The sequence below is a fragment of the Geotrypetes seraphini genome, chromosome 1 (assembly GCF_902459505.1).
Source record: "Geotrypetes seraphini chromosome 1, aGeoSer1.1, whole genome shotgun sequence".
NCBI lineage: Eukaryota > Metazoa > Chordata > Amphibia > Gymnophiona > Dermophiidae > Geotrypetes > Geotrypetes seraphini.
In genome coordinates this window covers 478811157-478826290 of record NC_047084.1, presented here as the reverse complement: position 1 = coordinate 478826290, position 15134 = coordinate 478811157, and the positions used below count along the sequence as shown (strand labels likewise).

Genomic DNA, 15134 nt, shown 5'->3' with positions numbered 1-15134 from the left:
GAACCCTGTTACATAAGTAAATATCTTAAGATTCAAAATGGTCATGAAGGAATACCTAGAACAAAATCATTTATAACACTGTAACAAAAGTTGTTGACCGGGGTCAGAAATTTATGGTTTGAAAAAAATATCTGCATTACAGACGCGCTACTGAAACTTTGGCTATTCAAATGTCAAATATTCGCCATACACAAAATTGTGCAGTACCACTCTGAAATTCAATTCACAGCATTTTTATAAGAAAAGACCTAAACACAGTATAAAATTATCTCACCTTTAAAGGGCTGGTATATAAATCACTTATTTAAATGACAAATTCCGATCTTTTTCATGCTTTTTTAGTTTGTACACAACCGCAAGATATTACTGGAAGAGTATGGAATGCCAATGACACCCTATATGTGCATAACAGGATGCACTTAAAGCCTTTTAGCCTGGTTTACTTGTAGACTTTCTCAAGGACAGAGTTAGGCTCAGAGCAGATGTACTGTAAGTGTGGATGCCTACTTTACAGTTGGGGGGGGCAGATATGCACATGATGCCTTTTTAAAATAAAATAAGCATAACTTATGTGCATTTCTGCCTCATAAGGTTGGTACCCTGTTATAATATGACCCTCCTGCAGGGTAATTTCAAAATAGGGCACGTATATGAAATGTACATAAAGGTGCTTATTATATACCTGTTTTATAAAGGCTTACCAAATATATAACTGTGATTGATCCAGACAGAGAATGGAGATCAACAGAAAAAAAGAGTTCCAGTAGCAAGCACTGTAATCTGGGCTCGCTCTTTCAATTGTCAGACCTATTATATTCAAGTTTTTATAATTTTTTTTCTGTCAATGTTGTAGCTGAAATGCTGTGACATCAAAGAGTAACTACTGTAATTGCAGAGAGAATTTTAGAAGAGTACTTATCCAGTGCATGGGATGTCTTCACAAAACAGCACTGTGAAACATGAGACAGGTTTCCAGCTGAGTGCTGCAGCTGCTGAGATAAACTCAACTCAATCAAGTTTCAAACACTCTGCTTCAGGGGTCAGCATGCTGAACTTTTCACTGTCCTCTACAAGTCTGCATGCTGGAGATTATACCCTCCTACTGTCGCATTAATTGCTGATGTCTGCTTACTCAAGATTCCTCACTCCCATAGGCATTTTTAAAAGACCTATGTGTCAACATCATTCAATCAAATTGTCTTTATTATTCACTAGATTGTTCACCAAAAGCATAAGGCTCAAGCATGCATAGAAGTAATCTAAAAGAACAGAGATTAAAATAGAATGCATCTAAATCTCTGCAGCAGTAACCATGCAAAATTGCAAAGTGAAACTGAAAAATAAAATGCCATGTCATCAGCGGAAGTAAGGAGGGGTTAGGGAATTATAGGCCTCGGTAGTGAGTAAACTAATGGAAATGCTTCTTAAGTGGAGGATAGTGAGATTTCTAAAATCAAATGGACTGCAGGACCCAAGGCAGCATGGCTTTTACAAGAGGCAGGTCTTGCCTGATGAATCTGATTGATTTCTTTGATTGGGTGACCAAACAGTTAGATATGGGAGGGGCACTAGATGTAGTGGACTTTGCAGAGCTATGGACACAGTGCTGCATAGGTGATTGATAAATAAACTGAATGCATTGTGGTATGGGCCCTACAGTTACAAACTGGATTAAAATCTGGTTAAGTGGAAGGAGACAAAGGGTAGTAGTAAATAGTTTGCTAGGAGGATAAGGATGTTGTTAGTGGAGTGCCGCAGGGATCTGTTCTTGAATCAGCTCTATTTAACATCTTTGTGAGTGATATTGTGAAAGGACTGTCTGACAAAGTTTGTCTATTTGCAGATGATACCAAGCAGTGTAATAGGGTAGACATCCTGGAGGGTGTGGATAACGTGGCGGGATCTGGCAAAGCTTGAAGAATGGTCTAGTAATTGGCAACTAAGATTTAATGCTAAAAAATGCAGGGTCATGCAATTGGGCTGCAATAATCCAGAACAGTATAGTATAGGAGGTAAAGTACTTCTGTGCAAGGAAGAAGAACGGGACTTGGGGGCGATTGTGTCTGATGATCTCAGGGTGGCAAAACAGGTAGAAAAGGTAGGAAGATGCCAGTAGGCCAGTAGGAAAAGAGAGGTGATAATGCAGTTGTATAAGTCTCTGGTGAGCAGTGGCGTGCCTAGCATATGTGACACCCGGGGCCCATCATTTTTTGACCCCCCCCCCATCTATATGAAAAATATAATTTTTAGTAAAAATCTACATATCGCACAACAAGAGTGTATCTAGGAAAAGGCAGCATCTTAAACACTGCAGTGAGCACTAGAACACCAATACATGCATTGTAAAACTTAACAAACCAGATCCTGCACAGTCAATTGATCCTGTACAGTCAATGCTATCAGAAAGCCATGTCCCTTTCATACACACAGACAGATACACCCTTGCCCAATATGGAATAATCACAAACTAAAAATAGAAATATGTAGACAAAAGTTAAACTGAATTGCCAAGAACCAGACTCTGCATACAATGCAACACCACAAAAACAGTAATACATGTCCTCTAATACTGTGCAAAATATAAAGACAGTAGATGTAAATTTGAAAAAACTGATACATAACAATCACCACTTTACAAATTAACAAATAAAAATAAAACAAATAATGAGAAATAAGAAAATACCATTTTATTGGACTAATCCCCGTAAGCTCGGTTCTCATCCCCACAAACCAACTGATTCCATCCACACAAGCCTTGAATTGTTTTATATTGAACTTATTATATTAAAGTATAAAAAGAAACAATATTCTGTACAATTGTCAATTTATAAATCAGCGTCTTCTCCCCACTCTCTCTTCCCCATTTCCCTTCAGCATCCTCAGCCCATTCTCTCTCCACTTTCCTTCAGCGCACGCACATAAAAACAAGTAAGTAATTTTATATCATTTTCATTCATAGAAATTAAAGTCTAAATAATGCCAGTCACATAACAAAACATGATTTTACAAAAATAATTTCCTGCACAGTCAAGCCTGCAAGGATTACTAGATGTCTTTCAGCAGCTCCCCTCCCTCCCTCCCCCTTACCCTTATGGCCAAGTCAAAATTTTAAAAACACAAAGCACACTGTACGTAGAGAAAATGTTAATTATCATTTATATTCCGCGGGTTTTCAAAGAGGTTAAGGCAGATGACTTTATACAATGTCACCTCAGTAACAACTATACAAAAATAGACAAATATACCCCCTCCCTTTTTACTAAACCGCGATAGCGTTTTTTAGCGCAGGGAGCTGCGCTGAATGCCCCATGTTGCTCTTGATGCTCATAGGCTTCTTGCGCTAAAAACTGCTATTGCGGTTTAGTAAAAGGGGGCCATAGTGCAAAATATGGACAGTATATATAAATTCTCAAAACGGACACATTTTGATCACTAAATTGAAAATAAAATCATTTTTCGTACCTTTGTTTGGTAATTTCATCAGTCTCTGGTTGCACTTTATTCTTCTGACTGTGCATCCAATATTTCTTCCCTTCTTTCAGCTCCCTGTATGCTTTCTCTCCTCCAGACCTCATTCCCTCCCCCAACTTTTTCTTTGTTTCATCCTGTCCCCTTCTTTCTTTCTCTCTCCATGCCCCCTTTCTTTCTGTATGTCTGTCTTTCTCTCTCTCTCTCTCCATGCCCCATTTCTTTCTTTCACCCTGCTCCCTTCTTTCTCTCTCCATGCCCCCTTTCTTTCTGTCTTTCTCTCTCTCTCTCCATGCCCCATTTCTTTCTTTCTTTCACCCTACCCCCTTCTTTCTTTCTCTCTCCCCTTGCCCCCTTTCTTTCTGTTTGTCTTTCTATCTCTCTCAGTGCCCCATTTCTTTCTTTCTTTCACCCTGCCCCCTTCTTTCTTTCTCTCTCCCTGCCTCCTTTCTTTCTCTATGTCTGTCTTTCTCTCTCTCTCCCCATGCCCCATTTTTTTTTTTTTCTTTCACCCTGCTCCCTTTCTTTCTTTCTGGCTCCCTGTCCCCCCCTTTCTTTCTTTCTGGCTCCCTGTCTCCCCCCCCCTTTCTTTCTTTCTCCCTGCCCTCCCCCCTGCCACCGCCATTTGGAAACATGCTGCTGCCACCGCCGCGGGGAAAGGCTGCCACTGGCCATCGGAAACAGGCCGGCGCCGAGATTGCCCTGCTTCTCTTCCCCGCGGGCCAACCAACTCTCGCTGCCCGACATCAATTCTAACGTCGGAGGACGTTCCGGGCCAGCCAGGCAGCGATTGGCTGGCCCAGAACGTCCTCTCCGACGTCAGAATTGACGTTGGACGGCTAGAGTTGGTCAGCTCGCAGGGAAGAGAAGCAGGGAGGGAGAACTCGGCGCCAGCTTGTTTCTGATGATGGCAATGGCAGCCTTTCCCCAGCGGCAGCCTATTCCCCGGTGAGTGGCCAGCTGTGCACCCCCTTGGGCTGTGCACCCAGGGCGGACCGCACCCCCCCCCGCCCCTCCCTTGGTACGCCACTGCTGGAATATTGTATGCAATTTTGGAGACCACGCCTTCAAAAAGATACAAATAGGATGGTTTTGGGTTAGAGGACTGCTACAAAATAAATCATAAATCATATGGGGACAGACTTAGAGACCTTAATATGTATACTCTAGAGCAGTGTTTCTCAACTCCTTCAAGCCACGTTCCCCCTAAGCCTAGCAAATACCAGACGAGTACCCCCGCTCAAGCTTCACCCCATACCCACCCAAGCTCCGCACCAGACCCCACCCCCATAATAATAGTACTAATTGTAATGCAATTTCTTCCATCCATTTTTCATATACACACAATATAATCTTATTAATACATGATGGTAACCACAAAATTGAAAAAACACAAAACACATTGTACGCACAGAAAATGTTAATTATCATTTATATTCCGGGGAGGGGGGGTTCAAAGAGGTCAAGGCAAATGACCTTAAAATATGCAATCAGTAACAACTATAGAAAAATAAACAAATATAGAAAAATAAACAAATATAGAACAAAATATAGACAGAAGATATAAATTCTCAGAACTGACACATTGCGATTATTAAATTGAAAATAAAATCATTTTTCCAACCTTTGTTTTCTGATGATTTCATGAGTGTCTGGTTGCACTTACTTTTCTGGCTGTACATCCAATATTTCTTTCTGCCTCCTGCACACTTCTTCTCCTCCATACCTCATTCCATTCCCCAACCAACATCTCTCTCTCTCTGTCCCTCCAAAGAGTCCAACTTTTCTTCCTATCTCCTCTATCCCTATTGGCAACACTCTCCCTCTCTCTCTCACTGTCCATCTGTCTTGAGAGATCCAGGCATCTCTCTACCCTCTCTACTGCCACATCAAACATTTCTCCTTCTCTCATCCCCCAGATCATGTGCAACATTTTTCACCACTGCCCACCAGCCACATGCCCATTTCTCCTATCTCCAGCACAATGCCATATCTCTCCCTCCATCACTATGTCCAACATTCCTCCCCCTTGCATCCCCTTCAATATGTCCCTCTGATCCCTCTCCACCACCATATCCAACATTTCTCCTTCTCATCCATCTATTCCCAATGCATCTCTACCTCACTCCTCTCTCTCTCCATGCCCAGTAATCCACACCAGATAATACAATCAACTGGAGGAGCATTTTGAAGTCACTCCCAGTGATAAAGATTACTTATAAGTCGGAGCTTGAAGTACATTTTCCTTATCAACATCTGTACATGTGATTTAAAAGATAATTGCAAATCAAGGATAACCCCAAGATATCAAGTCTCTGCGGAAAACTGCAAGACAGCATCCAGTATTTGAACTGAGGCCAATGGGATTTCATTCATGTGTTTAGATAGCAGCATCACTTTTGTTTTCCCTATATTAAACCTCAATCTACTCACATCCATCCAATCCTTTATTCTCAACAGGATGTCACTTAGCATCCTGCTCGCTGCTCCATTGTACATTCCACAGAAAAGAAAAACTGTATATCATCAGCGTATAACCCAGGGGTAGGGAACTCCGGTCCTCAAGAGCCATATTCCAATCGGGTTTTCAAGATTTCCCCAATGAATATGCATTGAAAGCAGTGCATGAAAATAGATCTCATGCATATTCATTGGGGAAATCCTGAAAACCCGACTGGAATACAGCTTTCGAGGACCGGAGTTCCCTATCCCTGGTATAACCGATAAGACAACCCAAGATCACCTAACAGTCTACATAACGGGCAAAGATATATATTAAATAGCACGGCTGACAGGGCTGATCCTTGTGAAACACCAGTTTTTACAGCTCATAGTGCTGAACATCTACCATTAACCTTGACTTCCTGCCTACGGCCATGAAGGAACAACCTGAACCATTCCAACACTATTCCACTAATACCACAGCCCTTTAGTCTATCGAACAAGATCCCATGATCTAAGGTGTCAAATGCTTGTGCTCAAGAGCCCTGCCTTAAGACCAAAGTGCTAGAGGTTTTCCATAGGAACAGGACCCTGACTGAGGTCTTAATGAAGAGGGAGCATGAGTTTCTTGACTCTCTGAAGATGGACTAGATCCACATACCATGGTTGTCGAGGCAACTAGCATCACGAGGCCCGGATTAAAAGCTATCCTGTGAATGACTCGACTTTCCATGGGCCAAAGCGGAAACATAGGACCTTCTGAGTCAGTCAGGGATAAACCAGAGCATTGAGACCCAAGTTTTATGGCACTGCTCTTTGACTGAAGCACTTCACTTTCGAGTTCTTGGCTGAAGCCATCAAAGTCTATCGTTGGTCTGCCCCAGCAACTTACAATAAGACAAAATGCTCTCTGTGAGAGCGAGCACTCTCCTGGGTTTAGGATTTGGTAACTGAGAAGTCTGCTTGCACATTTTCCACACCGGCCACGTGCACCACAGAAAGAGCCAGATGGTGCACTTCCACCCACCTGAACAGCATCCTAGCCTCCTGATTCACAGGAGCACTTCTGGTGCCTTCCTGTCGATTTACATATACTACTCCTGTGGCATTATCGTAAAACACCCTTACTGCTTTTCCTTCCAGGGTATTTTGGAGAGCTCTCAGTGCCAACTGTATGGCCTGTAGCTCTAGATGGTTGATAGACCAGTTCTTTTGACAAAGGGTCCATTGACCTTGAATGGAATGATCCCCACAATGAGCCTCCCAGCCCAAGAGACTTGCATCGGTCGTTAGAGTAATCCACTCCATGACTCAGAGATGCATGCCCCTCTTGAAAGCCTGGCCCCGAATCCACCAGCACAGACTGCTTTGAGCTGATTGCGACCAGGGAAGGGGCATGTAAAGAGGATTATGCTGTGGGAACCACCGGGACAGGAGGCATTGCTGCAGAGGCAACATATGCACTCTGGCCCAGGGCATTACATCCAGGGATGCTGCCATGGACCCCAACACCTTTTTTTTTTTAAATTATATATCTTTATTCATTTTCAATCTAAAAACAGTGCATTCAAGAATTCATACAAGTTATTTGAAAAAAACAGCACTTACATCCACCAAAAAATACATCAGAATAATTTTCACCCCCCCTGATTTCAATATATTCAAGATAACCATACAATAGTATTTACAAATCATTAATAAACCAGTCCCTGCACACTATCCTTCTCCCTCCCACCCACTCCCCTCCCCTGGATGTGCCAATTATAACCAGAAGTAAATTAGAATCAATAAAATTAGTCAATGGACCCCCACGTCAGACATTCTCCTTTTCAGAACTGGATAGGGTAGGAGCAGTTGGGGACACTTCTGTTTCGGTCCACTGGACACCAGGCATTACCTCTGGGTAAGTATTGGGTTGGTGGGGGATAGGTTTTTTCAGAACTTGTGGGCGGGGCTTTATTTCAGGAGGGAGACTTATCAGTGGGATTTGATTTTTGAGTGGTTGAGAGAATCAAATGATGTTGAATGTACCTTCATGTATCAGGCTATGGATTGATTTGGTATAGGTCCAGGATTTATACAAAAGATTCAAACATTGTATAGCTCCCCAGTTGCTAGATTGTATATTAATAATAATTTCTCAGAGCATTTCAATTTGCAATGGGGGGTTAGACAAGGTTGTCCCTTGTCTCCTTTACTTTTTGATGTAGTATTAGAACCCTTGCTATTAGCTATTCAGCAAGTGAAGGAGATACAGGGTATTCCGTATTCTGGTAGGGAATATAAAGTTTCTGCTTATGCAGATGATATACTTCTTCATTTGAGGAATCCTGGAATAACCATTCCATATTTGCTTGAACTGTTAGAGAAATTTGGGAAATTTGCAGGTTATAAAATAAACTGGAATAAATCAGAAGTACTTCCTCTTAATGTACATTGCACAAAAGGTTTATTTGATTCATTTCCCTTTTTATGGAGAGAGGAAGGAATAAAGTATTTAGATAAAAAAACACGCTAGAAGAAGCAATGAAAGTGAATGAAAATTTTTTATTACAGAAGGTAACAGAATAGTGTGAGCAATGGAATCCTTTACATCTGTCTTGGTGGGGGGAGAGTCCAAACTATTAGGATGATGATTTTACCTGTAGTTTGTTACCAAATGGGTATGATACCAGTTTTTTTCACGGGTCTTTTTATAAAAAATTAAATAGTATTCTTACAAAATTTATTTGGCTGGGTAAAATTGCTAGAATTGCCTTAGTGTCTTTACAAAAGTCAATTGCAGAGGGAGGGGTAAATTTTCCCAATTTCTATAGGTATCATCAAGCCTATATTATGCGCCAGGGTATGTATTTGGTCCTCCCAGAACTCATGGAAAAGCTCCCAGACTGGTTGGGATTGGACTGGCAGCTCTTGTTTCCTCTCAGGCTCGGTCATGTTCTTAGTATCAAAATGCCTAGAATGTATAAAGAAAACAGAATATTAATAGATAGATGGAAAACTTTACGATATGTCAATAATTTAACACCTATTCCAATTCAAAATTCTACAAATCAAACTCTATGGCTGAACTCCAAGATTCAAATTGGCGGGTTTAAGATTGTCTGGAAGTATTGGATAAAAGAAGGTATACGCATATTAAATGATGTTATATCTGATGGTAAACTGCTTGATTTTTCACAGCTGCAACATAAATTCGGCCTTGATAAATCACAAAGTTATAGGTGGTTATAACTGAAGCAGGCTATTCAGGCGAGGTTCCCTGAATGGAAAAATCTTAATAATCAATTTAGTTTAGAGTTCTTATGCTTTCAGGCAGACTTCCTGGGGCACCAGGCCGCACAGTGGTACAAATTATTATCTGGATATATGAATGAAAAACCAAAAACTGGGCTTAGAGACATTTGGAGCATTGAGATTAAGCATCAAATTACTGCGTCTAATTGGCCATGAATTTGGTCTTCGAGGATGAAATGTACAATGTCTCCATCTATGAGGCAAACCTGGTTCTTCCTGTTGCATAGAGCATTCTGGACCCCTGTTCGTTTACAAAATTGGATTGCTCTAAGTCTAATAGATGTTGGCATTGTCTTCTCAATGCAGGGACTTTAGATCATCTATTGTTTTATTGTCCATTTATTTTGGCTTTTTGGAAGTCGATTTGGGGCCAAATAAATTGTTTGCTAGAGAATCATGTGGCATTGTCATATGACACAGTTTTATTTGGCATGTCTATGAGAGCTAAGAGCCAAATATCTTCCAAAAATAATAAACTTTTACTGATTCTGACAGGAGTTGCCATTCAGCAAATAACGTATAATTGAAAAAACTGAAACAGATTGAATTATAGTTTTTGGTAGAGATCAGTGTGTCATATTTATAAAATGGAAAGAGCATTAGCTGTTCAAAAATGATATTTTAATAAATTTCAGTATGTGTGGAGGCCATTAATAAATTATTGTAATGAATAGATATCATTTTTCCCTGATTAACATAAATGAAAGAATGGGGAGGGGGGTTTGATTTTCATAATATGTTATGAAAGGAAGGAAAGAATTTATTATATTATATTATATGTAATATTTGATATTAGTATAGTGGGAGGGAGGGGAATAAATCTTATTTAATGAGAAAATTTGTGGAATTGCAAGTGATGTATTAAATTTATTGTTGTTACTTTCTGTGCACTTGATGTAAAATATAAAATGAATAAAGAATTAAAAAAAAAATAAAAATGATGTTGAATGGGATATATGGGGAAGGGTGCATCACTACGGCAGCTCTGTGAATCTCTATTTGGTTTTTTTGTGAGTCGGCCCACACCCCTTTGCCTGTGGTGCCATGTATAGGGCAAATGCTGTACATGCCCCTTGCAGTTACTACTGTCATTGTACTTATCCTTTATCCTAGTGTTTGCAACTAGCACACGGCAAGTGTGAAAACATACCACACTTTGGTAAAAGGGCTCCTGAATATCATTAGAGAAATAGTAAAAATAATCCTAATTTTTTAAATTATTTAAAATTATAAATTATTCACCTGGAACACATGGTATTCAGTAAAAAAATTAAATAAAAGAATATGCAAAAAAAAGAACAAACCCTTAAAAAAAAAACCTTGAAAATAAGAACATAAATAATCCAACTAAGGGGCTATGATAATAACAAACTGCAGAGGGAGCCTTTTCTCCATTTTTGCATCTCAAGTATTTTGGTCATCAATAGATTTACATCTCCATCTCTACTGTACAGTGTATGCCTATCTCATCCAAAACAGTCTGTTTGTTCTTGACTTAAATGTCATTTCCTCCTCACATTTTCTTTGGAAACTTCACTGATCTGCCTGGCAACTAGTTTTCAGGTTTGTTTCCCATTTCATGATACTATTTTTTGTGATTCCTTTACCATGTTTTCTATTGTGGTATTTATGTCAACCCTGGGTATAGATGGCTTTCCTTTTTCCTTCTGACCTGACATGAGATAACCACCCATTTTGCAGCAGGTAGTTTACCTGTTTCTCCAGGCCAAAGCCAGAAAACATATTTTGTCAAAAGGGGGATAAATAAAGTTAATATACATGACATGACAGAGAGTATATCCTGCTCTATTCTCGAGCAAATCAAACTCTATGTCATAGAGTCTATGAGCAAAGACTAAGACCCAAAAGAATTTGTAATATAATAATAATAATAATAACTTTATTTTTCTATACCGCCATAGTCAGGCGACTTCTAGGCGGTTCACATTGAAAGAAGGCTGGACATTCAGCGAATAATAATAAGTCTTAATACAATACAATAAGTCTAAATACAATACAATAAGTCTAAATAAAAAGCTTACATACTAATTGGAGTTCTATGGTAAAGAATACATGAATACATGAAAGAAGCTTCTTGAGAGAAAGAAAAGGCGTTTACAGAGGGGGAAATCCTAGTGAGGGAGAGAACAGTTTTAGTCAATGAATTTGGCGAATAATTTTAATTGATTTTTGGAATGCACTGTAAGTCAAATTGGGTTCATTTATGTAGTTTCTCAGCCAGACTTGCTGTCAGTTCGCTTGGAACTTAAAGGTTCTATCCAGGAATGATTTGTATCTACAGCCTGTGATCTTTAAGTATGCAAAGATGTTTTTGTTTCTGGTTGTTCGTGTGGGGTTGTGTAGGATTGTAACACAATGTTGCGCTCTGAGCAACAAAATCCTAGATGATATGGCACCAAAATACATAAAGAATTAAGACCAACAGGCATGCTGACAAATGGTTTGACAATGAGCTACTTCTACTCATAAAAGACATTGTAGGAAACTAGAAAGAAATTGGAGAAAGAAGAACCTAGACCACTCAAAGAAAGAATGAAGAGAGGGAAGTGTAAGTTTAAGCTGAAACAGAAAAGGAAATGGGGATGCCTACCTGCCTCCATCTGTCTACTCACTGCACCCCCACCCCCCACCCCTGAAGCCAACCTCCTCTAATTAGCCAATAACATTGCTGTTTGTTCACAAAAACAGAAGATTTTGCATGCAATATATCTGTTTTGATGTGCCCTGTTTATGTGGTGCCTTATTAAATGTATTTTGAGCTTAATAAAGCAAAAATAAAAACTCAGAGAGCTATTTAGCAGATCGCACTGAGGACTTCCAAACTGTGCCTAAGTTCTGTCCATAGAGCTCAGATCTATCTGAAGCCCAAACTATGCTCAAAAGTAGACCTCTTTTACAGTGCCTATTGCAGGGGTGTCCAATGTCGGTCCTCGAGGGCTGCAATCCAGTCGGGTTTTCAGGATTTCCCCAATGAATATGCATGAGATCTATTAGCATACAATGAAAGCAGTGCATGCAAATAGACCTCATGTATATTCATTGGGGAAATCCTGAAAATCCGACTGGACTACGGCCCTCGAGGACCGACATTGGACACCCCTGGCCTATTGGACCTAGTTTTACAATTGTTATGTAACTTTCTAGCTCACTGTGTAGCACACTGGTTAAACCTACAGCCTTCTACCCTAATGTTGCTGGTTGGAATCCCAGTCACTCACTCTGATGGAAGAGAAATAAATAAAAACATTAAACAGATACAACTCCCAGTATCACAATTATAATGAAAAACAGCATAAAATCGCCATTCTACTAACGTCATAATAATAAAGAATTATAGCATTAAGGACATTGTTTGGATGGAAAAAACTATATGATGGCCTTCTAGCCACACAAGCAGCAAAACTCGACAACCAAATCTCCAATCTACTACTTATGACCCCAGACTACAAAACATTCAGAAAAGAAGTAAAGACGCTACTTTTCAAGAAATTCCTGCAAACGACTTAATACCACTAGCTCCTTCCTACTTCCCAATACTCCTTCCCACTTCCCAATACCTTCCTGATTCCCCAAAGCAACCTCATCTACTCTTTATGTCCTCTAGAAATTACCAGATATCTTCCTCTTATAATACGTTTTTTTTGTAATTCTTTTGTAATCCGCCTTGAACCGCAAGACAATGGTGGAATAGAAATCTCTAATGTAATGTAATGTAACTCTTGCCTAAAACTCAATTCTCTAAAGGATGTCTCAAAATTTGGACGCCTAAACAGTGCTGAGCGTAATTCTACAAAGGATGCCTATCTTGGACATCCACACTGCGCCTAACATTAGATGCGCTTTACAGAATCAGGGCCAAAATGCTTAAAATAAACAAATATCCTGCTGGCTTCCATGGATTGCTCAATGTCCATTCCCACTTGTTGCCTTGTTGGGTTTGTTTCCATGGGTTCGTGTCCTGTTGGACTTCTGATGATACTTGCATAATGGAACTCCAGCCATGAATGATGGTGAAGCTATTTCTGCAGACATTATAAATTTTATTTCGAGGAGGTTTGTTCCAGCATTCATGTAATAGAAGCCCTTGATCCACAACAACGTTTCCATCAAAATGCTGCTTTCCGAGATTAATTAGTTCAGTAATTTTAGCTACACTTAGGGGGTCTTTTACTAAGGCCAATTTAGCGCACACTAAATGCTAACGAGGCCACAGACTATAATGGGTGTGATAGCATTTAGCGAACGCTAAATTGGCTAGCGCACCTTAGTAAAAGACCCCCTTAGTTGACAATCGGATTTTGAATTATGATACACAATTGTGCTTATTTTATTTTTTGTGGATTGACAGGAGCAGGCTTCCTGGGTATGCCAGTGTGATGACAACATGGTTCAGAGACTAGAAACAGATTTTAAGATGACTCTTCAGCAGCAGAGCACCCTGGAGCAGTGGGCTGCCTGGCTTGACAATGTGGTAACACAAGCATTGAAACCATATGAAGGGAGACCAAGCTTTCCTAAAGCAGCTCGACAATTTTTGTTAAAGTGGTCTTTCTACAGGTACTGTGCAACATCTAAAATGTTTTTTAGATTTATTTTCATATGTTGTTTCGCAAATGTAAATATATAGACATGAAACAGCAGGTGAGCCAACTGCATAATAGAGACTTGATTACCAGATTAAAGGCAAAGACCCCACAATGATAAATACTAGCTATGGCAGTCACTGTACAAGAAGATACAGAAGGGTTAAGAAACTAACTATATTGGTAACCTTCTAGGAAACATGTCTATGTGGCATAATAAATAACGCATGAGGACGATGGATGCCTATTTGATACAGGAGCAAAGCATAATGGGAAGGGCAATTCAACTAGGACAAAGAAAGTAAGGAATAACAAGGGAGACTGGGCTAGAAAGAATAAGGAACAGAGAGAGAAAGGTAACAGAGGTTATGGAGACAGTAGAGGGAAAAGAATAGGATACCGATTAAAGTATTTTTCTCTGTGTTTGCTTAGCAAGCAGACCCAGGATGCATGTCTACCAAATTTCTGTTGTATCTCTCATTTGTGGCTCCTAGCTTGAGGGCAATCTTGATTGTCTATATTAGGGGAGCAGAAAAAATGGGGAAAAGCTTAGGCAATAAATAAATAAAAGCTCATGACACAATAGCTCCCATGAGGCATGTTCCGGTTGAGCTGGAAGTCCAGAGAGAACTGCTGAGTTAAAACAATAAAAAAAAAAGCCTTGAATCTTAAGGTGATGTTTCACGTGACTAGGGTTAAAACACTTCTCATTTTCCTTCAGTCAGATGAAGCTTAGAAATGAAGTAATTGTCCTACATCAAACATATAAAGATCAAAGGTCATCACACTTTCAGTAAGATGGAAAAGGACAATTTGATTAAGATGTTACTTCAGCAGAACATGCTACTAGATATTAATTAAATCTGTATTTCTTCTTTAACAGTTCAATGGTTATTCGAGACTTAACCCTGCGTAGTGCTGCTAGCTTTGGTTCATTTCATCTAATCCGCCTGCTCTACGATGAGTACATGTTTTACTTAGTAGAACATCGAGTTGCTCAGGCAACAGGAGAGACACCAATAGCAGTCATGGGCGAGGTAAGTTAGTGGATACAAGTGGTTGCTTTAAAAATGAATATTTGAAATAGAGTTTTGCTTTGGGTTAAAATCAAAAGTAAATATACCGTATTATATTTGAATATAAACCGAGGTAACCTTTTTCACCAAAAGAAAAGGGGGGGGAGATTGACTTAGATATATAGTTTTATCAAGGGTGGTATTGAGGGTGGGGGGAGTGGCATAAGGCTGAAGGCTCACCCAAGTTGCCCAGTACCCTTGCATTGGCCCTAAAATATTGTATGGCTTGATCTTCTCTCTAGTACTC

General features: G+C 39.8%; 1 protein-coding gene across 3 annotated transcripts in view; it reads left to right on the top strand.

Moving 5' to 3' along the window:
- The window catches only part of RFX3 (regulatory factor X3), a 540046-nt gene that overhangs the window by 513185 nt on the left and 11727 nt on the right, over positions 1 to 15134 (top strand). For all 3 annotated transcript variants that reach the window (XM_033925421.1, XM_033925415.1, XM_033925406.1), the window contains 2 exons: positions 13577 to 13785; positions 14695 to 14848. In XM_033925421.1, the coding sequence (XP_033781312.1) occupies positions 13577 to 13785; positions 14695 to 14848 (363 nt within the window). The remainder of the gene's footprint in view (positions 1 to 13576; positions 13786 to 14694; positions 14849 to 15134) is intronic.